At 41.8% G+C, this 22,758-nt stretch overlaps 1 protein-coding gene across 1 annotated transcript in view; it reads right to left on the bottom strand.

Annotated features, from left to right (window-relative positions):
* PDE11A (phosphodiesterase 11A) overlaps positions 1-22,758 on the bottom strand; it is a 381,258-nt gene that overhangs the window by 79,411 nt on the left and 279,089 nt on the right. Inside the window, exons 11-12 of the mRNA XM_032855980.1 lie at positions 9,651-9,797; positions 9,304-9,411 (exon numbers count right to left, since the gene is read on the bottom strand). Of these exons, the coding sequence (XP_032711871.1) occupies positions 9,304-9,411; positions 9,651-9,797 (255 nt within the window). The remainder of the gene's footprint in view (positions 1-9,303; positions 9,412-9,650; positions 9,798-22,758) is intronic.

Below are 22,758 nucleotides of genomic sequence, written 5' to 3' on the forward strand. Positions count from 1 at the left end.
AGTGTAACAGAGGTGAATCGGAGCTCAGGCAACCTGTCTCCCGAGGGTGTTCTCATCCACTCTGCTATTGCTGAATAGCAACCTCTAACGTGAGGGCGTGGGTGTGGTTAGGGGGCTTTTAAGCACTCTCATGATGATATAGTGTTAGATGACATGGCTTTAAAGGATCAACTGAGGCATGCTTTATTCCACGCTGTTATTCTTGAGTGCTGATAGGCGGATACCTCAGAGCCACTGGACATCTTACCCCTAAGCATGAGCTCTGACGCATCAAGAGGGAACTGATCATAAATAGTGGTGTACAAATGAGGTTTGAAGAGAAAAGAAAGATACAATGGTTTATATGTAACATCCTAACTTTACTCAATACATGCATTAAAAAAGGACTGTCAGGACATCAAAATGTTACCAGTAATATGATCAGAGTTGACTTAAAAATTTTCCTGTGTATCCAAAATTTCCATTAAAAAACATTTATGCATTAGAATAATATATATAATTATATAATATATAATGTTATATATAACATATATAAAAATATATATAATATATGTGTGTGTGTATGTAAATTCTTTATTGTTTTAGGAATAAGCCCATGTTTCATCAAACTCTCCTACCCTGGAATAAAATAGTGACAACAGCACAAGTATCATTCACTCATCTATTCATCGAGCAAATATTCACTAAGCATTTTCTCCATGGTAGGCATTAGGGAAGCACTAACACCCTGAAAATTGTCCGTTCATTCATTGATTCATTGAGCAAATACTTATGAAGCAGTGCGCTGCTCCAGGCACGAGAAAGAGAGCTCAGAGGAAGACAGGCATGACCCCGGCCAGCCCAAGCAGAGCTGTGAAGGTCCCTTTTCTAGAGAGAAACCATCACAGCACTGGCTGAGCTTTTCTGGAGAGAGTACTGTTGGAAGAGGTCAGCCACCCCTGCTCTGTTTCTGGAAAAGGCAGATTATGGACCGTAAGCTTCTTGGTCGTGTGTTCAGCTCCGGCCTGGCAGCTGAGAGTGATGCCAGACATTTCTGTCTTCACACCAGTTTTTGCACATCTGTGTCGGACGTACTGAATGATGAGGGATTTCCTGAGTTCTTCCTGTTGATTTCATGATCTAGCTGGTGGCAGACTAAGAGGGAGGGAATCCAGTGATGTACTAGGAATTCCTAATGGTTGTAGAAATTCCAAACTGAAAGTTTTTGACTCTGAATGTTCCTCCATGATGCTGACAGCTTGCACTAAAGAGAGCCCCCAGTGGACTGACTCCAGTTGAGGGGGAACACAATTAGTTTTTGTAGACTTTTTTCTCCCTTTCATCTTTCTCTCTTTTCTGGGTAAGAAGAGCTCAGACCATTCCAAGGGGTTTAGAAGACCATGGTTTCTCAAGGAAGTGCCCTCTAGAACAGTCCCTAATCTCTGTCATGTCTCAGCGGACCTATAGATAACTCCAACTTCAAAGTGATGTGAGCTTGGGGCGCAAATGCAGCACTTAGACAAGAAGCATTTGATTCCTGGTTTTCTTAATGTCTAGTGTGCAGAGTGTTGCAGGGTCACTTTCTGGGGCCTTTGTTTGATATGTTATTAAAATCAAATTTACTTTAGCCGAAGAGTACTCTTTGAGGGTTTCATTGCAAATGCCACATACCAGATGCTCGTGTCTATCTGTGAAACTTAGATCTGCGAGCAAGAACCAAAGGTTCTATGAGAAGGGTACCTCCAGTCACCCTCCCAACTGAGCACATAGACTACTGTGGGTGGGTCTCAGTGGGGAGGGCTGTTAAGGCACATGTTTGGCCTCCACAGGAGCATACAGCAAGCCCAGCATGTTTCTCTTTGGGACTCTGTTTTGTTTGCTTCAGGATGGAATGGGTATCTCTCAACATACAAATCCAAGCAGCAGGCTGACAGGCATCGACGTAATCAACTGCTCCCAAGCAATGAGTTTAGGCAGAGGACTTTCTCAAGCTTTCAGATGGAAGCAGATTTCAACGGCTTACCAAGAGTGCTTATGAATAAATTTACACTACTTGATGCCATAGCCTATCTTCTTTTTAAAACAGGACCCTACCTCTGCCAACCAGGGCTGATGGGGAATGAAAACACAATGGGGAGGAGAACAGGAATTCACAGCCACAATCCCCTACTGGGGGGAAAAAAAAAAACAAAAACAACCCTACTGCACAAACCAGAGCATCTGGATTTAATGGTTGTGCACCCCTTTGGCATTTACAATAATCTTCATCTGCCAGCGTTTGGCTGTGCTAAGCTGGAAAAGAGGCACTTTAGCCCTATTTTTGTGGCCCAGAGACGAGAACCTTTTCAGCTGTTAGGGGACCACCATCCAACACTATGTTTACATGTCCCCTTCACCAAAGCATGTAATGTAACACAAAGCAGTTGTAGTTTGTCTAATTATCCAATGGACCAGGGGTAGTTTTCATCAAACTTGCCTCTCTTTCTCCTCAAGATAAATGCAGCCAAATACTGATTTAAATCTATAGTGACCCTTCCCTTACCAAGCTAAGAGTTGGGAAAATCTTACAGTCTACATCAAAATACTTTCTGTTCTAACCAGAAGCCTCTAACGGCACTTGTCATCAAACGGTAAAACCTACATCACGTTTTGGATACACCATGGCCCTCACCCTCAAGTAATGTTCAACTGTTTGCCCATGTAAGTCTGAGACAGGCGAGGGAGCAAAACTCAGTGGTCTGTCTGGTGTGATTGCATATGTTCAATGACTGTTTGATGTATGAAAAAATTGAGTTGATTTTAATAAATTTTATGGAGTTATTTTTTAATGGCTTCCAAGACTTAATTTTTAAGCTACCTATTACCATAATTTAAAAAATTATTCACTTTGGAAAGTTAAAATCATACAAAAAACAGAATACTATAATGAACCCCCATGTCTTTATTATCCAACTTCAACAGGCTCCGTGGTTTGTGGGTCCCATTTCATCTGTGTGTTCTGTGTTCACATGCATGGGTTGTTTTTGTTTGCTTGTGTGATAGGGTCTTTCAAAGCAAACCTCCAGCATCTGTCAACACTCTTTATTTCATTCTCAAGATGTCCAGATGCAGTCAAATAAAAGCCAAATAGCTCCTCTCTCACATTTTGATAAAATGTGTAAAAAGATATACAAATGGTATAAGGGAAATTTCAGGGTGGCTCTCTTAGTAAAACTCAGAAAAAAAACAAAGTTTCTACTTCAATTTAGATAATACAAGGACTACATATCTGTGTGCATGCAGCAGCCAGTGTATTTCAAAAAGAAACAAGAAAAAGCATGTTGGATTCTTAAGGACTGAGCTTTCAACACTAAAAATATACGTGCTTTGTGATTCTTCAAGGGCAAAGATTTTTTGTTCGTGTTTAGAAAGGTGGTTTATACGTTAAGATAAATTACCTGCGTATAAATATAATACAGTATGTGGTTTGTGAGCACAGAAAATGAGGCAGATCACTCCGTGAGCATTAATTGTGCAGACACAGACCTCTCCAAGTATGAGAAGCCAGGTTGATGAATTTCAAGATTATGAGAGCTCTTCAAAGCTTACCCAAATTTTTATTAGCCATCATTGAGCCAAAATTAAACACCGGACTCATGAAGAATTAAAACTTTTTAAAGCTCCCAGTCTGACACCTTGAAGTGCCAGTTTCCAGCCCCACAGAAGTGCCATCACTAAGTTATAAACCGGGGAGAATGGAGGCTGTGATGAATGACCACGGCTTTGCTGCCGGGTCTCCCTGACCTGGAGGACTCGGCTGGTGTCATAAAACACAAAGAGACAGATTAAGCAGTTTACCAACACCGTAAAAATCTCAAGAATAAATTCCCTTTAATCAAAAATCCTATATTGTAACGAGGCAGCCAGAGCCCTGAAACCACATTCATTTCCTCCCAAGCCTGTGTCCATGAACGGGAGCTTATACGCTCTCTGAAATGCCGGACATGATTATGTTCATACACTTTTACAATTTACATGTCCTAAGAAAAATACCCAGCTCTGGCTGATGGTGCAGGAGAATTTATTTTCACTAGGAAGGGAGTGACCCATAACTCATGAATGGCAGCGCTTAAAGTGAGTTATAGAGGTTACTCTCCTGTGTGAGGAAATGGATTGGATTCTCCTTCTGCCCAATTGTATGTTTGGTTATTAGCGCACTGGGTTCTTAATTATGTGTGGCTTTGCCTTTTTTCTTTTATAAAATAAATGTGGATAAAGGGAATGTCAACTAGAAGCACGGAGTGCCTAATTGGGGCTCTCAGAGGTGGCCAGAGAGAAGAAAAATAGAAACCTTCTTAAATGATGAAAAGGCAGCACTCTGAAATGTAATTTAAGCACAGCATTCAAACTGATTAGTGCTCAGGGCTGATACTCTGCAAACACACTGAAAATCACTCCTTTCCTAAACTGAAAATTTGCCATCTTTGAAGTTACACTAGAAGTCAAGACATACCTACATGAAGATTAAAGAGCTGGTTTTTCTAACATGCAGATTTTACCGCATTCTTACGATGATGCTGCATTTATTTTCAAGTAAATATAGTAGTTGCTACTTATATGAAAAGGAAATACAATGTGAAAATGGTGTTTGATGATTATAAACATGATCATTGTTTGTTACTTTAATAGGCAGTTACAGAACAGAACATGTAGATCTCCTGGACCTCTCAATATGACAATCTACAAAAAAAATTTTTAGATTTCTGTTAAGATTAGGATTCTGGTTACTTAGTGAAAATATTTTATTTAAAAATTTAATAGGTTCTAAAAACACTTAATTGGCTCTGTCCTTCTTGGGAGGCGGGGAGGGGGGTGGGGGGAGAGGGAGTGGGGGAGAGTTCCAATTGTGTCTCTCAGATCTCCTTCCAGAATAAATTTTCTATCTCCAAAATCAAGGACTTCTCTGAAAACTGCAGACAGCAGACAGAGCCTTATCCTCAAGCTGGAGAAGAGGATGGATTTTTTTCTCCCTAAACGTCCCTTCTGCTCTCTAGTTTGAATTATCAATAAAATGATTTGGCTTATCTCTGAAAATAACCTTGTTGACAACACAAATATGGACTTAAACATGCTACCTCCACATTTAAGATTTAAGAAGCCCCCAGTAAATGTCAGGGGGTGTCGATGTGTTTGCTGTGATACTTGGTTATTATTAGTCTTTAACTGCAATCCCCCACCAGCGCCATGCCGCCAGCACTGCCATAAATTTTAATGTGATCATGTGCTCTTCCCTTTCATATCCCGTGAATTTTGCAGGATCATAATATTCCAAATGAACCCGAGCTGAACCTCAGTGCGATATGAAGAAAAAACAAGATTTCTAGCAGTGATCATTGTTCATCGTTTTATAGTTTTTTTTTTAAAGACTGGACACAAGGCAACATGAATAATATTACCCTCAACTAAATGCACTCATTCAAATTAATCTCTTTTGAGCCCGACAGGATGCGGGGCATGGCCCAAAGTGCTAATGAGTACATTTATGGGATAGTAAAGAACACTGACTCTTAAGGAAACCTTCCCCCACCCTTGGAGAATCTGTCGGAACTCATACATCATTTATAAAACCGAAAAATGTCTCCGCAACCTTGGCACCGCGGCATACCTTTTATTTCACAGAATGCAAACAAAAGCACAGTTGTTTTCTCTATCTGGTCTGCATTGTGAATAGAACAGATATGTTCCTCATTGTTCATTATGTGTGTGCTTAATGGAATATTTATTCTACAAGCTTCCATAGATAAAGTGAATTTGTGTGATTTTTTTTTCTGCAGGTTTTTATTCCTTGTTTCAGCCCCAAATAGTACCTGCCAGTACGTGCTGCATTTAGCCAAGGAATTAAAAATATTTGGTGAATTCTAGCTACCTAAATGTCTCTAGAAGCAAAGGATAATGTTGGAGCTTTCATTTCAAAATTGGGAATTTCAGGCCAGAGGCGTGGAACAAATTAGTCATTAGCAGGGTTCCCCGTAAACTAAATTTCCACTGTTTTATATCAAATTGCTTATTCTTCAAAGTAGTTCATTCTTCTTCCCTTGTAAAGGAACAAAACCGATTTGTTACCTAGACATGAGGTTAAATACTTTTGTAAAACATAATTCTGAGTCAATAAGTTTATCTTCCATGTTCAAAATGATTTTAGGGTTAAAGGTTTGGAAGCTGGTGTGTAGATTTACTATTTGCTTGTCCGGTTGTACACGGTGTCATAATTTGCTCAGCAATGACACACAACTATGCATCTTCCCACTCTCGGAGACAGATGGGTTTAGATAAATACACACACGCAAGGTCACATGGAGAAAGTTGTATTATTCCCGGTAACAGCTCTGTGGGCAAGGCAGTCATAATACAGTCTGACCTGATAGGAGGGGCTTTTTTGGGACACACTGGCTTTGTTGGTGCCTCTTTTAAGAAAAGAATGCGGGAGTGTGTGCCGCATGATCTCCTCTCCTAGAAAAAAAGAAGTACTTTCAGGGAAGGTTGGGAAGATTTTTTTCCCTCCTTGCCTGGCAACTGGCTGGGAAACTTTGCCTTGGAGCGCCATCTAGAGGAAAATTCAGCATATGTGCACTTTCTTGGCTTTGTGACTCAGGCAGAACGAATCCAGTGGTTGGTTGGTGTATGTTTTTTTTTTTTTTTTAAAGATTAAGAGAAATTTTGTTCCTAACTCAATACATGGCAATAGAATATGAGATAACTAGAATGGAAATATAATCACTAATGATAACAGAACAGTGAAAGCCCCTACTAGTCTTCAGGAGGGTCTGAAATGTTAATGCCCATTCACGGAAGTGAGGTTATCATTTTGCCATAAGCTGAGGTCTTATTCCAGAAACTAGAACTGATGAGTCAGTTAAATTCATTTTTTCTTCACTGACCAAGTAATCTTTTCTCACCTCTGTAATTATTTTCTTAGTTAAAAAATTCTCATTAACCAAGCTGCCCATGGTCACGTCAAAGAGACTGCTTGTGGTAGGGACAAAAGTTGACATTTCCAACCTATTGTAACCCTTAGTCAAGTTCAGCAAAATTTAATGGGCAGGAAATAATATCTTTTCCAGATGTGGCTTCTCAATTCAATGGGAGGGAGAAAAAAAAATAACATTCACCAGTGTATTCTTTTAAAAGCCAGGGTGGGAACTTTAGTAGAGAATTCTCCCATTTTTTAGCTAGCATTAATACAAAAACAAAACCCGAGCCTTCTCACAGAGGGCTACTCTTCAAGGTTGCTGAGTATACTTGTAAAAATAACTATACCCTTGAAGGATTCTGGCAGCATGAATACCCCCGTTGTCATAACAGAGTTTGAGAGTTCTGCTTTCTTCCAGTTCCTGAAAAGGATCAACATCATCTGTATTTTGGAAACATATGCTGAAGAAAACTGGGTATGTATTTCCTTTTACTCCTAAGTGTCCTCCCTGACCTCGCTGCTCTTGCTACTTCCCCCACCCCAACTATTTGAAGGCTTGTCGTCGAAGTTTGTCTTTCACATCTCTAACTTTTAACAGCAAAGCCATTCCTTTTTTCCTTCGTTGAACAAGGCTCCTGCTGACTTATTTTTGGCAATTTACCATAAATCCATAGGTTCTCCAAAATAACAGGTTAACAATTTCTTCATTGAATGTCTTCTGTGAGCCAGATGCATAAACTCTGCACACAGGAAATGATTCCTTGTCTACTGAGATCTGATATGGAAAAGCAAGATGAAAGCGGTTTTATTTTGTTTTGTTTTTAAGCAACATTGGCACTTGAGCAATTAAGGCTAAGAGTTCAAAGCATCTTCCTCCCTCATTTGCCTGGCCAACTGCTTTCATAGGGTATGTTCCAGAAGGACAGGGTCAGTCCAGTTTTTCCAGGTCAGTCTGCTTGCTCCTTTAGCAGTTGAAGATCCAAAACAGAAGTCCTCCAGTGTAGAAGTGAAGACCTTTTTGTCCCACCTTCTCATGCTAAATGTGCACTGGAGTTCAAGTTAATCTAACACACATCTGTTGAAAACCTACCAAGTGTATGAGGGCATGGAGAGTGCTGGCAAGACCCAGGAAATAACTGTTGGACAAGCAAATGAATGTTGTTGAAAGAATAAGAAATGATCTCTTGGGCCTCAAGCTGCTGACTTTATAGCAAAATAAGTGATCTGTGACTTAAGACACACAGCAGGAAGAAAGACGTGTTGTACCAGACACAGTGCAGAGATAGAAGTAATTACTGAGGCTTAGGGATATAGGGGAAGACTCTGCGGAAAAACGGGCATAGATCAGTGCCTTCAAGGATGAGTAACATTTTCATAGGAAGAAAATGGGACAGAGCATTTCATAAGGCAGGAGCAGAACAGTATTTGTTCATTTGACCAAAGAAAAATGTGTATCATTTGGAGTTCCCTATTCTGGGCTTAAATTTTAGTGTGGGTACAAAGATGTAAGGTACTTAGGTTTATGTTACAATAATCTAAAACTTGTGTTTTCTTCTATTTTGTATGGTAAATATGTTGATACATGCAAATATATGTACATATATGTGTTTATATACATATGTGTATGTGTATAAAACCAAGAGGCCAGAGAAGCCAACATATTGAAGCTAGAAAACATTTTGCTTGATTACAGTTTAACAGTGTAAGTGGAAGTAAGGCCAAAACAAGCTTATTCCTTGGTTTCAATCTTTGCCACAAGCATTTGCTTTTCGTTTAAATTTCAAGGCTTACCTCTGGCTAGTGGCTCTAATCATCTCCAAAAACCAGATTACCGCTTTCCCTGGGTGACAGCCCGTAGAACAGAAATCTTAGGCCTGGTGTGCCCCAAAGCCCTAACAGCTTTTGCTCCCACTACTTCTTTCCCTTGGCCTCCCTGGGCATCTCACAGATTATCATTCTTTCAGGATTTCCATGTTCTGGTGGGTAATGGTCACATGGCCCGACTATGGCTTTTCACCAGCTGACAGTTTTATCCAAGGATCCCTTTGTTCTGTTAGTCCCCTATCCACTGCAGAAAGATTACTTTGAAAATCCAAGCACTTCTTTGGTAAAAGGAACCAGTTTCCCAAGATAAAACATAGAAAAGAGGCTCACACAATCATGCCAAGACTACACCTGTTTCAGGGTGTCAGTGATTTTACTCCTTTAAAGCCCAGAAAGTGTTGTGAAATATATATTCCCATAACCAGGGCAGGTAAGTTCCAGTGTAAAACAAATCATGTGGCAATTTGTCAGAGAAATGGAAATGTGAAGGAGAAGGCCTACAGGTTCACACACTTGACAGATGACCTTCCACCACCACCGAGCACACTTACAGTCAGCATCGCAAACATCAGTTGGCACACGTTGAAGGCGTGTCTCCAGTTGTGGTAGAGAACCATTCGATAATTTTTCCTCACAGTCAATAACCACCTACACAGCGTCTGAAATGGGAAGGGAAAGGTAGAATCAGGTGCTTGGATGTGTCCCCAGTGGGTTGTTATCAAAACAGTGCGTTACATCTGAGTGATCTTCACCACCCAAGAGTCCTTCCACAAACCTTCCAGGTTCCTCACGGTAATCCCAGGAGGGGTGCAGGCTGAGTGATGTCATCCTTAAGTAGCGTTTGGGAAACCTGGCTACCATGTTGACCCAGACGCATCACCCTGTCAGAACATCTTACCTCATAGTCAATTTTAAATTTCTGTACCATCCCCAGCTCCATGAACATCCGGAGAGCGGCTGTGATCATGGCATCAACATCAAGAGAGAAGTCATCAAAATGGATGTCATTGATGGCAAGTTCTGACACCAGAGGGACGTTGGCTGCCTACAGAACAGAGGCCATAAGTCAAGCCAAGTTCACCAGCTTTTCCAAACCCCTCATCTTGCTCTCCTTTCCTGCTTATCAGACATGCCACATAAATCAGACCTGACCTGCACTTACACTCCAAGACAGCTAAACTCTGAGCTGTAAATGTCTTTTGTTTCCCAACTGCAAATGCCCCAAGCAAATGAAGGGGGGCAGGGAGGGAAGCTAATCTGAAGAAAAAATATACACACTGGATCTCGTCTGCAGAATTTAGAATACAAAGCTGTCTCGTTTACTGAAAACTGCAGTCATACAATATATTCTGATGCATATTACAGAGCACTAAATGCAAGAAACATCTGGGCAGCCAGCAGCTGTGAATTTTAATTGCTGCTGTTCAGAGGAGGACATGGGAATACACCTCTTTGCAGTGTTTCTTGTATTCTTAAATCCTTGTTTTTTTGTATCCTTATTTCCTTGTTTCTTGTATCCTTATATCCTGTAGCTCGGCACACACACTTTGTTGCACATGTGTTCTGTATATTCAGAAGGATGGAAAGGATTAGACACAGCAGCTCTGGCAAAAATGTTTTCTTAATAGAATAGAGATGTTTGGAGGATCAGCACCAGCATATGTTTCACCGAAAGAGGAAATGTACAATACTGTCTAGTTTCACTCTATATAAACATCAAAACATAATTGCAATACTGGTCATACATATTCAGGGTTTTCAAAACACTCATGTTAGGCAGCTGTCCATCAGTCCCTCCCCCCACCCCCCAAATTTAAAGGGAAGAAAAAAAACTTGGGGGAACCATTTTTGTGCTGATTTCCTTGGGTTCACCATATCCTTTGGGCCACTCTTGATAAGGGAATCATTTCTACTTTTCAGGTTATCAGGGACATTCTGGGTTCATATTTCTAGTCTATTCACTGGGTTTACTGTGACTACTCTCAAGGAGTTATCTTCACCCTGAGACTATTTTGGCTGAGCAATGAAATCTAGTGCAGGTCACTCCAAGCATTCTAGAAACCATATAATCAATCTTCCTTCCCAACTCCATGTTCCTCCGTAAGAGTTTACATCTCTAGGTTAAAATCCGAACACTGTTTAATCCCCACAACACTGAAGAACACAATGAACAAATATATAAATACAGCAGTATTAGCTATTTGCACACAGTTTTACGATAGGTATCTGGAACTTTTTCTCCTTGTGTGGCTGAAACTCTGTACCCAATGGACAACTCCCCATTCTCCTCTCCGCTCTCCACTCCAGCCCTTGGCAACCACCATTCTCCTGTTTCTATGAGTTTGGTTACTTTAGATACCTCATGTAAGTGGAATCATGTAGTATTTGCCTTTCTGTGATTGGCTTATTTCACCTAGCATAATGTCTTTAAGGTTCATTCACGCTGTACTGTATGACAATATTGTCTTCTTTTTTAAAGCTGAATAATATCCCATTGCACGTGTATGCAGCTGACCCTTGAACAACATGAGTTTGGGCTGTGTCGGTCCATTTATATGTGGCTTTTTTTCCCCAATAAATATGGCACAGTACTGTAAATGTATTTTCTCTTTCATCATATGATTTTCTTAATGTTTAATGTTCTCTATCTTACTTTACTGTAAGAATCAGTACCTTATACTTACAATATACAAAATATGTGTTAATTGATGTTTATGTTATTGGTAAGGCTTCTCGTCAATACCAGGCTACTAGCGGTTTTTCAGTGTCAAAATTCTACACCGACTTTTTTTTTTTTTTTTTTTTTTTTGTCAGAAAGAGAGACAGAAAGCACACAAGCAGGAAGAGAGGCAGGCAGAGGTGGAGAGAGAGGCAGGCTCCCCGCCGAGCAAGAAGCCTGATGCGGGACTCGATTCCAGGACCCCGGGATCATGACCTGAGCCAAAAGCAGCGGCTTAACCCACTGAGCCACCCAGGCGTCCGTCTACACTGATTTTTGACGCCCCTAACCCTCATGCTGTTCAAGGGTTAACTGTAATATTTTCTTCATCCATTCATCTGCTGATGGTTTAGTTTCTGTCTTAATCAGCTTATCTGTCGAGCCATCACTTTTATATACTACAGGGTTGAGATTGTTAGAGGTTTTCCTTAGCTGTATGGTCATCTTGGATTTTCAGCTTCTGTTTACAAGCTAGGCCCTATAGCTCCCGTTAACTTCTGTAGCCTTCTCTGGAGGGGGAATCTAACTGACCTGTTTCCTTGCGAAAGCCACCAAGCCTGGGTATCTTTAGGGCTTACTCAGATTCCCCAGAGAAGAATCTTGGGGGTGGAGCCTGACTGGGGGCGGAGCCTCAGCATGGGTTTCTAGCTTTTCATTCAGCCCCGTCTGCAGCCTGTGGGCCTATCTCGGAGCTCTGTGCTGGTGTCTCTCTAACCCAAAGAGCAGCTCTTAAACACTCTTAAGCTACACACGACTCCCGTTCTTTAGGATGTGGAGCCGTGAAACAAAGGATCTGGAGACGTCTCTGTTTCTTAGATTCCATGGTTCTCTCTTCATCTTCACTGCCAGTTCTGGAGCTCTCCGGGAGGGGTTCTGTGGTATAAATGTGTTTGCCTCTCAGCTTTTCCCATTGCTGGCTTATTTTGGCTTTCTTGGGTTTGCTAAATTACTTAATATTTATCCGTCTGTTTTCTAAATTTTGTTATTGTTAAGTCCTCTCCCAATTTCTTTGTTTTTGAGAACTTATTCCTTAAAAAAAAAAAAAAAATTTCTTCATGGTTTTTTAGTGGGGCCTGAGGAAGGAACAAAAGAAAATGAGTCTGTTCCCTCTACCATGGTTATCCAAAAATCGCTGATTATCCAAAAATCCAAAATAAACATAATTCATTAAATGATGCCTTAAATGATCAGCTTGGAGAACTCAGAGGCAAGCTGGCCTTTGGTATTTAGTCTCTCTGTTTCTACGTGCATGGGCCTGGTAGAAACCGTGCACTCCCCTTTCTCTTATTCTGTTCCCTGTGTGTTCACCTGTGTCCATCCTGATCTTGCCTTTTAGACTGTAACAATCTGAGACGAATGTGATGTTTCTTACTCTCTACTTCCACCACACGTTTCAAGGGCTTTCTCTGTACTGAGAATATCTGTGCTCATGGTAATTTGTTCAAGTTCAAACCCAGATACAACTGGAATACCACTTCCTAGGAAGGTAGGAGCCCTGTCCCGAAATACATAAGTGTTTCTGCTGTCAGGTGAAGAGTCTGGTCCTGAGCCGGCAGAGGAAGTCCAAGCCCCTCCCAGCTGGTTGCCAAGTCGCTTACATGGCATTGAAGGCCATGCTGCTCTCCAGGTGGCCCCTGTCTTGTGGATTATTAATAGTGTAGTCTCTGATGCCATTATAAATCCTCTACCCTTCAAAGACACTAAATTCACTTAATTATCTTAAAAATTAAAGAATATAGGCATTTTTTCATTATGAAATGTTAATGGAAAGGAAATAAGAACATTAGGTTGAAAAACGTAGGGTGACCTCTGGTTCACCAAGACCCATACTTATTGACCTTGTCTTTTTTCCCCTAATAGGTTGATTGATCCACAGTTAAATCATACCAGTCTATAGATCACCCCGAGCCCTGTCGTAAACCCTTGCTGGCACTTGTAGATGCAGAGAAAGTCCCCAGCCTTTCAGAAATGGCCAGTTTCAGCTATTTTGAGAAGTAGAGATAGTTTTCATCCACATTCCTGGGTTTAAGAGCAGTTTCTGGAGGAAATTATGAAGAATTAAGAGTAGTGTGTGTCCTGAGGAGGTATGCACAGAGATCTTGTCTGCAAAAGATTTGAAGAGTTTTCTGTTGCCAAATTTCCTTGTTATAGAAACACAAGCTCCACATATCTTCTGATAAGTAGAGAATGGGACCACATCTTCCAAACCTATAATTACTCTAGACATAGGATATTAACAAAACAAATCAAAGTCAATTTCTCCAAGTGTCAGTCTTCAACTTTTAAATATTTATAAGGTACCATATCCCTAAATCAAAGAGGAGTGCTACAATCCAAAATAACTACTGAATTAATAGCCAGGAAATAACATTTGGATAAAAGAACCATTTACTTTACTGCAGCAATAAATGAAAACACAGAATTATGAGTCCTGGAGCTAATTTGAATAATGTTCAAGAAGTGAGACTCTAGCTGGCTGGGAGTACCTGATATCCTTTGACTATTCCTCTTCTTTGTTTGGGTCTTAATAGTTAAGTGGTTATCAAAGGGAGTCATAAAACTGCCTCCTCTAAAACTGAGAAGGTAGCTTTACAAAGAGGCCATAAAATGTTAAAATACAATCCTGGATCCCCTGACACATGAATATTACATTTTGTGATGTTCAGAAAATGGGAAGAAACAACAAAGTGGGTGGGGTTCCGGGGCAAGCATTTCAAAGGCAAAATGACTTTTGCCAATCCAGCCCACTCACTCACGGACCCCTTTGGACAAGAGCAGAAGTTGGGGGCTTTACGATCCTGTCTTAAGGAAGACAGGAGACTGGGCTGCAGGAATGTGGAAGTGACTGCAAAGTTCTTTATTTCACTGCACTTTTATAGCTCTTACCAAATGCCAGGCACTGTTCTAGCATCTTACGCATATTAACTCATTTGCTTCTCACAAGGACCGGAAGTGGTAGGGAATATTTTTAATCCCATGTTACAGACAAGGCAACTGGAGTAGATGATAGGCAACCTGTTTAGATTTGCACAGTGGGGACTGGCAGAGGCAGATCTGAAGCTGGGGCATCTGGTTCTAGAGACTGGTTCCTAATCACTACACTGCCTCTAAAATCGGGCTGATGCCAAGCCAAGGGGTTCCCCCATCCCTGTTTCATGCAAGCTAACTTGGGTGCACCAGGGGTGGTGTTTGGGACTTAGATCCAGATAATTATTGATCCATTTTTCTTGGTGAGCAGCCTGGAACCATTGGAGAGGACAATGTTTTGGTCTTTTATGGGTTCGTCTGGGAAGTCTTTAAGTTCACAACTGCCTTTAGAATAGACCCAGTCGTAAGCGTTGTTTAGAATAGACCCAGCGTTACCGTTGTTCCTGAGGGAACACGGAATCAGCTCAATATTCCCAAGCCCATCCTGAAAAAAAGAACTTCTCTGAGGGAGCGGAAGTAGACTTCCAGCAAATGGCATTAGCTTCCAACGGGAAAGCGGGAGCGCATGTGGGGCTGGTAACCACCCTTGGCGGGGCAACAGGAAGGGAAGCAGCAGACAGCAGAGGTGCTGCGTGGAGAACACGAAGCTGAGGGATCCTCTGTCAGAAACCTGGGAAGTTTCTCTGGACCTCTGGGACACAGTTGAGAAGTGCCTAAAACATTCGAGTGCACTGAAGCTTTACAGGGACTCACAGCACTAGAAGGAGCTAGTAGTTTAGGTGGTATGCAGTCACATTTCCAGGGGCGAAGAGTGACATTTAACAAATTTCCTCTTGCTCAGGAAAAGAGGAAATGATTTCTCATTAGTTGCAGTATAATGTTGCTTTCCTAAATCAACTTTCAAACAGAAAACTTGGGCTATTTGGAAGCCCATGCCATGTGAAACGTGTGGGGAAAGATACAGAACTCAAAGGAGAGAGCACGACTGAGTTCCAGCAGCGAGCTGCCCAGCTGACGGAGGAGGTGCTGACCACCCAGCCCGTGTGTAGACAACACCCGTCATGCTTGTCTACAAAACACCACCAGAAGCCACAAGGAGCCTGGGGGCTAGCTGGTGGCCTGTGTGGCAGTCATGTGAAGATCTGAGTCGTGTTCCTGGGGCCAGGCATACAATAATGAGATGATCACACACTGCAGCTCATGGGCTCAATTGATATGTGGAAACAGTAAAATTTAGAACATAAGAGAGAATATAAATGTCTCAGAATTCTTAAGAAATATTTTTAAAAGAACAATTATAAGGCCTTATCCTATCTCAGGTTAAAATATAACCACAGTATATTTTAACATGTTTTTATGTTAAAACATAGACTTTATGCCTTTAACTCAGTGTACACTGTTTTTATCATGTTACTCCCTCTTTGAATACCTCTAAGTGTTCAATGTGGACTGCCGAATGAAATAAAATTTCTTAGGTTGGGGCGCCTGGGTGGCTCAGTGGGTTGAAGCCTCTGCCTTCGGATCAGGTCATGATCCCAGGGTCCTGGGATGGAGCCCTGCATAGGGCTCTCTGCTCCGTGGAGAGCCTGCTTCCTCCTCTCTCTCTGCCTGCCTCCCTGCATACTTGTGATCTCTGTCTGTCAAATAAATACATAAAAATAAAAAAAAAAACTTAAAAAAAAATTCCTTAGCTTGCCCATCCATGTTACCATCTTCCAGTCATCTGTGGAAGCATCAGGCTGGGCATTTCATTATCCTTATTCTATCTCTCCCTCTCTGTTTCAGATTATTCTACTTCCCACCCCCCATCCCGCCCCCATTTGGGTTTACTACTTCTTTACCTTGTTCCAGTTGAAATTCAAACGTTATCTTCTTTACAAGTTCATTTCCATTCATGCATTCCTATCTCATCCTACAGTGATGATGTCCTTCTCTGCAGTTACAGAAATCACTGTAATATTTACAGTCACTTTATACTCTAGGGTTTTCACGTATGCCCATTAGAGCAGGAAGTAGGTTCCTGATCAGATATGCCCATTGGTTTGAACGTGATTATTTGTGATTGGCGGGGGGAGGGTCCCGTAGCTTTCTTCTGACTCTTCTGGTTTAACACGTGTTCTGTAGCTAATGAACTCACCAGGTGACCTTCCTGTACATGCTGAGGGCTGTTTCCTCCCGGAATCTTGGTATACATGAATACTTAAGCTTCACCTAAACAGTGGCAACGCTTCACATTACACAGCTAACCAAGTCCAAGGGCATTTTATGTATTTGTCTTTTTTAAGTGTGTAAAAGCAAGGAAGATTTGTAGCCAATAATCACTATATTGAAAAAGAGAGGAAAGTCTAAAGAAATATGAACTCCTAGGTACAGTATGTTCCTTTTCTTACTAACCTTTAGTTATTCTCAGTTACTACTTAATTCACTTTGGTTTTTTTGGGCTTGAGTATACCTATTACTTTGAATCTCTTAATAGGAGAACGGAACATTTATTATCTCTTGACATGTGATTTTCAGAAGTTTCACCGGAAGTTAAAAATCTTCTGGCCTTTCTTTTATTTCTGTTTGAGCTGTTCCAGCTAAACAATCTCAGCTTGATCTGTTTCCTATTGATCTCAGGAACCACCTTTGTCATCTTTCACACACTAACATAAGCCTCGGGAGGCATGATTCCCACAGAGTTTTCTTATCATGGTGAGAACAAAAAGTAAAAGAAACATCAGAGTGAGTGTTCCCTTTGGGAACAGAGAAACTTTCTTCTATGTGATGTCTTTTTAACACTGGCTCTTTCATATTTCTAATGCGCCCCCTTATTTATGTTTATCAGCAAAACAGTCTCCACAGCAGCACTGAAAATTTCAATACTGCCTTTCAACAGAAACTGGTCATTTTAAAAGAGATTTTATTTTTTCTAGTATATAACATTTAAGATAAAATAAAAAGTAATTAGATATAGTTTTTTTTAAAGGTATCAAGCATTTCTTCTTAAACACATGCAGATATCCCAGGTCAGCTGATGCAATATTTGTTTATATGCTTCCGTGTTTTCTGTAGTTTCTTTATGAAAGAAGATCGTTTAAGAGTACAAGATTAATCTGTCTTGCGTTGAGTACATTACAGTGGTCTTAAAGGCAGTGGTTAAGGTGAGAGAGAATCAGCACTAAGAGATGATGATATGTTGAATCTTTAATTTAAAATCAAGCCAATGAGTGCTGTGAAGTAATTTTTCTTTTAAAAAATGTTTCTGTTAAAGAAGCTTATTGCTTTCTTATTAAAGTTTAGTCAGTATGGTATATACAAGTGTTGTTTTGTTGTTGCTGGTGGTAGTGGTACACACATAACCTGGTTTGTTCCAAAAACTTTTTAATGTGGGTTTCAAAAATCCATGCAATAACAAAAAGTAGAAAATAAAAATAGCCCAGAAAGAGAAATCAAAGAGAAACTATGGAAAGGAATATAAATCATGATCATAAGTGAAGTTACTAGACAGAATGCATGCCCTTGCGTCAAGACATTTGTAAGGACAGCCAGAAATTTGTAAGCTTCCTAGCAACCACTATGAAGAGAATCTGGTGCATTAGATAATTTACAGAGTTCGTAAGACTTTTTTAAAAAGACAGGGGCTAAGGAAACCCATAGAGACACAGCTGTGCTATCTCTGAGTTTACAGAGAAATGTCTCTTGTCGTTTTTTAGGGAAAATTTTCCCAAGCCACTAATTCTTGAAGTGTGGCCTCCAGACCAGCTATGCCACTACCTAAGAACTTGTTAGAAATGCAAATTCTGAACCGGAAAACTCTATTTATGTTTAATGAGCCCTTTGATTCTGATGCTTGTTAATGTTTGACAGCCATTGTTGTGAAGAAGATCCTTTCCAGAAGCACAGCATTGGGGTGGCTCTGGGTGATGTACGAATTTGGGGGATGGAGGCAGAGTATAAGGGGTTCCCCCAATGAAATGAGAAGCCACTGACTTATGAGAGTTTGCTATGCAATTCTTTGGACTTTTTCTATGTTTGAAAATTTTCATAATAAAATCTGGGGGAAAATTATTCACTGCCAAGAAGTGATAAAACATCAACCTAACAAATACAATCCTCCAAGGAAAAGCTTTGGCTCCATAGGGATTTGTGCAGTGGTGTTTTTAAAAAGCGTGGTTTAAATTCTAATACTTGTTTTTTCTTGAAGCTATTTATTACATTTACCTTGCAGCTGCCTAGAACATTCTTCACAACAGATGTGGGCTCCAAACCTACCCCCGACCCTACTTGCTAAGGGGCCCTGAGGTAAGCCTGGGACTGAGTGTGTTCCTTGACAACACAATAATAAAACTATGTTGTGTGGTTGCTGAGAGGAGTAAATGAAGTAACGCCCACTCAGGGCCAGGGTCCAGCATGGCGCCTGAAAATTGGAAACAGTAACTGATAGTGATCATATAATCACGGTTGTTGGTGGCACGTCATTGGTATACCTGTTAGTAATTTTAATACTGATAGCCTCAAAGAAGGAGGGGGTAGACATAAGGAATTTCAGTGTTTAGACCCTGAGGGACCAACTCTACCCACTCCCTTTGCTTACTGTTGCTGATTTATTACCAAGGATATTTTAAAGGATAAAAATGAAGAACCAGACAAAGATATATATAGTGTGAGGTCTGGAAAGGTCTGTCCCATGGATTTGGGGTGCACTACTGTCCTGGCATGTGAATGTGCTTACCAAATCAAGCTCCCCAAACCCCAAACTTTTGGGATTTTTATGGAGGCTTTATCACATTATTAATGATTCTTTTTTTTTTAAATTGTATTTTCAAGTGCACTCAATATGAGGCTCAAACTTACAACCCTGAGATCAAGAGTCACATGCTCCAGTGACTGAGCCAGCCAGGGGCCTCTTCATAGTTAATAACTTTTTTTTTTATTAACATATAATGTATTATTTGTTTCAGAGGTACAGGTCTGTGAATCATCGGCCTTACACAATTCACGGCACTCCTCATAACACATACCCTCCCCAGTGTCCGTAACCCAGCCACCCTATCTCCCCCACCCCCCACCACCCCCAGCAACCCTCAGTTTGTTGAACACACTTGTACTGGGTACCTAACCCTACAACAGGCGCTAGTGGTGCCATGCTACCAATATGTTTCTGGAATCAGTGTGGTCCCTGTGCTGGCGACCTGTCAGGGGACACAGTGGATCCAACAGGTAATGACAATACAGTGCCAGAAGTGCTGTGACGAGGGTTGGGGGGGGGCACGGGTGGAAATAGCGCTAGTTCAGTGTCCCTGCCTTCATTCTTTTTTTTTTTTTTTTAAGATTTTGTTTATTAATATGACAGACAGAGATCACAGTTAGGCAGAGAGGCAGGCAGAGAGAGAAGGGGGAAGCAGGCTCCCCGCTAAGCAGAGAGCTCGATGTGGGGCTCAATCCCAGGACCCTGGGATCATGGCCTGAGCTGAAGGAAGAGGATTTAACCCACTGAGCCAGCCACCCAGGCGCCCCTCCCTGTCTTCATTCTAAATCATCATTAAATTCAGCTTTATAAAGCATATTGAGAATAATTTAAAATGTTAAAAATAGTTACTATGATGAAAAGTTTTCTCAAGGTCATAAAGCTTGTATTGAAACCTATGAAAAGAGGCAGTCTTCATTCCCGGGATGCTCATTGTCTATGCAGGGAGAAAGAAGAGGAAACAGAGTGATTAGTGAAAAATTGGAAGCAGGAAGTCCAGAGGCAACAAGGGGAGGGAGCTTATAGGTGGCCAAGGAACACAGTGGAGGATTGCTGATGTGGGCATTGAAGGATGAACACAAGCTCCTGAGGAGCCTCAGTCCTCAGGAAACACTGACGGTTACAGGCAGAGAACAGCATGGACAGAGGAGAGTTTTCAGCTCACCTGCAGAGAGCACAAAACCAGGAGGCACAGACCTCCAGGGCCCCAGGTTTATGACAACGGCTCGATTCAGGACTTGCTCTAATCGGCCCTTAGAGCCCGTGAGGCAGCAGCTCGGCCAGGCTCCCATCTGCGGTCCTGGAGCACAGCCCGGTAGCGTGCCTTGCCTGTAACTCCAGGCCTGACTTCTACTCACTGTCCTTGCCAGCCTGCTCCTTGTTGCTGGGCAGTCACCAGTCTGTGTCCTCTGTGGTCAGAGCTCTGAGAAGCCGACCTTCAAAGTTCTGGTCACAGTGTTTGTTGGGGCAGGTGATAGACTGGGGACTCTTATTACGGAAAAACAATGTCCTTGTTTTTCCCTTTCTTCGCTGCACTCAGCAGCAAACCCTTTCCTTCCCCTTCTGGGAAAATATGAAGATCAAGCAGCCCTCTGAGTCCTCCAGGAAAAGGATCTTGTTTTCAGTTGAGTGGGGCTCTGAGTCTGTGGGCCATCAGGATCTATTCTGAAAGAACTAAAGGAGCCCCTGGGGGAGATGAGAGAATGTCTCCATCTCGCCGGCGTCACGGAGTGGGGTAGGAAAGGAAGGAGAGCGTCTCTGGGAGCACAGCAGCTAGTCCTGGGGCATCTGCCAAGGAAGCAGGTGCATGCACCTAGACAAGGACTGCCCTGGAAGCATTGTTTGAGCTTCTGGGAGCCACATGTAGTGGAATCAAGATTCACGCACGGATTGCCTTCCTTCGCTGAGTGGCTACCTCCCCCGGTTTGCACTCAGGGACTCACCAGCTACTTGTTCCATGGAGACTGATAAAGACTTAGCTCATCAGTGTCAGCCCCTCATCTGCGGACCACTCAATGGGAGCGACACTTGTTTGGGCAACAACCCCTCTGCTCAGTCCCCAAACACATAGTGTTGAAGGCCACCAATAAAGCCAAGAAAGAGGGGTAGGATCCTAGGTACCTTGAGGAGTGCTGGTGGGGCATTCTGCACACCTGAACTTGGGTGGGAAGCTGGGTGATGGCATCCTTGCATCATCAGTAATGTGCTCTGTAACTATCTGTTAAAGATCTGCTCCAGGAAGGTAGGGATTGTGTCTGTCTTGTTTACTCTTGTGTCCTAAGTGTCCAGTAGAGTTTCACAGGGCTGTGCCTCACATCTGGAAGAAACTCCCTGAACATTTATTGAGTGAAGGAATGAAGACCTGATAATCGAGCTGAAAGTTTTTTACTAGTACTCCCTAAGCCATGCCACCATATCGTCTCATGGATTTGAACTTGTGGGACCTATTGCCGACTACCTCTGTGAATTCACGTGTAGACACCCACATGTGCAGAAATCCAAGATCAGGTGAAATAAGTGAGTCATACAGCCTTCTAATTTTGAGTGATGTGTATACATCACCAGGGCTACTTGTAGTTGGACACACACAGAGGGACCTCTGAGCCTGTGGCCCAGGTCTTTAGGTTCTAATCTGAGCTCATCAGCTGAGTGACTCTGAGTGCCAAGAGAGCCTGCTTCAACTCTTCAAGAGGGAGATAAGTCCTTGCAGTGGATGCACGAGCACAATATGGTGATTCTGTGAGGTTATCATGAGCTTCTTCCCATGTCTTAGCCGTGGGAGGATGGGGGGATATTTGCAGTCAGCCAAGGTTGGGTTGATCGCATTAAAGTTGAGAGATGAGAGATATGAATGCCCTAAAGCAAGTGTTGCCTGTCCAGCCCAACAAACTGCTGCCTTTCCTCTTGGCCTTGCAGGGCCGCCATGCCCTCTATATCCTGCTTCTCTGACTCATTTGGTTGGACCTTAATAGCTTCTTGCTTACCTCAGCCTGAACTTGCTGCACTGTGAGTGCTGCTTGAGTCCTTGCTGGCCCTCTCTGCTGCAGTATTACCCAGGAGAAGGAAGGCATAGCCACACATGCTTCTTCTACACTCTATGGTGCCTAGCAGCTTAGAGGACACATAACAGGGACTCTGTAATTGTGTGACAACTCTATACTCACTGGCAGTTTATTCAAGTCCCTAAGTCCACTTGATGAATTACTCAAAGAGGAATGGGAAATTAAAGAATATTACAAAAGAGACTTATAGAAGATAACCTAGATCATCCTCTAGGGAATGACACAGATTCTATATCAAATAATATAGATCCAAACAACATTGTTCCCATTTAAAAGAAAAGGACATATCAAATGTCAGCTTCTTATAGCTTAAATACCATCTACTCCAATGAGTAGCAACTCTATATTAGAACAATCTAGGCATCTTAGAAAATAAAACAGTGCACCCAACACTGTTAACTTCTGCTGTTAGCCTTGGCATGCTGTAATATTTTTTCAAAGGTTTGGATTTAGTGAGCAGGCTTAGATGTTAATTTCACAAACAGAAACTTGCAAGACTGTCGGAAATTCCCGACTCTTGGTAAGAATAATGCAAAGAAAAAAACTGCAACTTTATGCACAGATATGA

The sequence above is a fragment of the Lontra canadensis genome, unplaced genomic scaffold (genome assembly GCF_010015895.1).
Source record: "Lontra canadensis isolate GAN:19392208 unplaced genomic scaffold, GSC_riverotter_1.0 scaffold11, whole genome shotgun sequence".
In the NCBI taxonomy this organism is placed as follows: Eukaryota; Metazoa; Chordata; class Mammalia; order Carnivora; family Mustelidae; genus Lontra; species Lontra canadensis.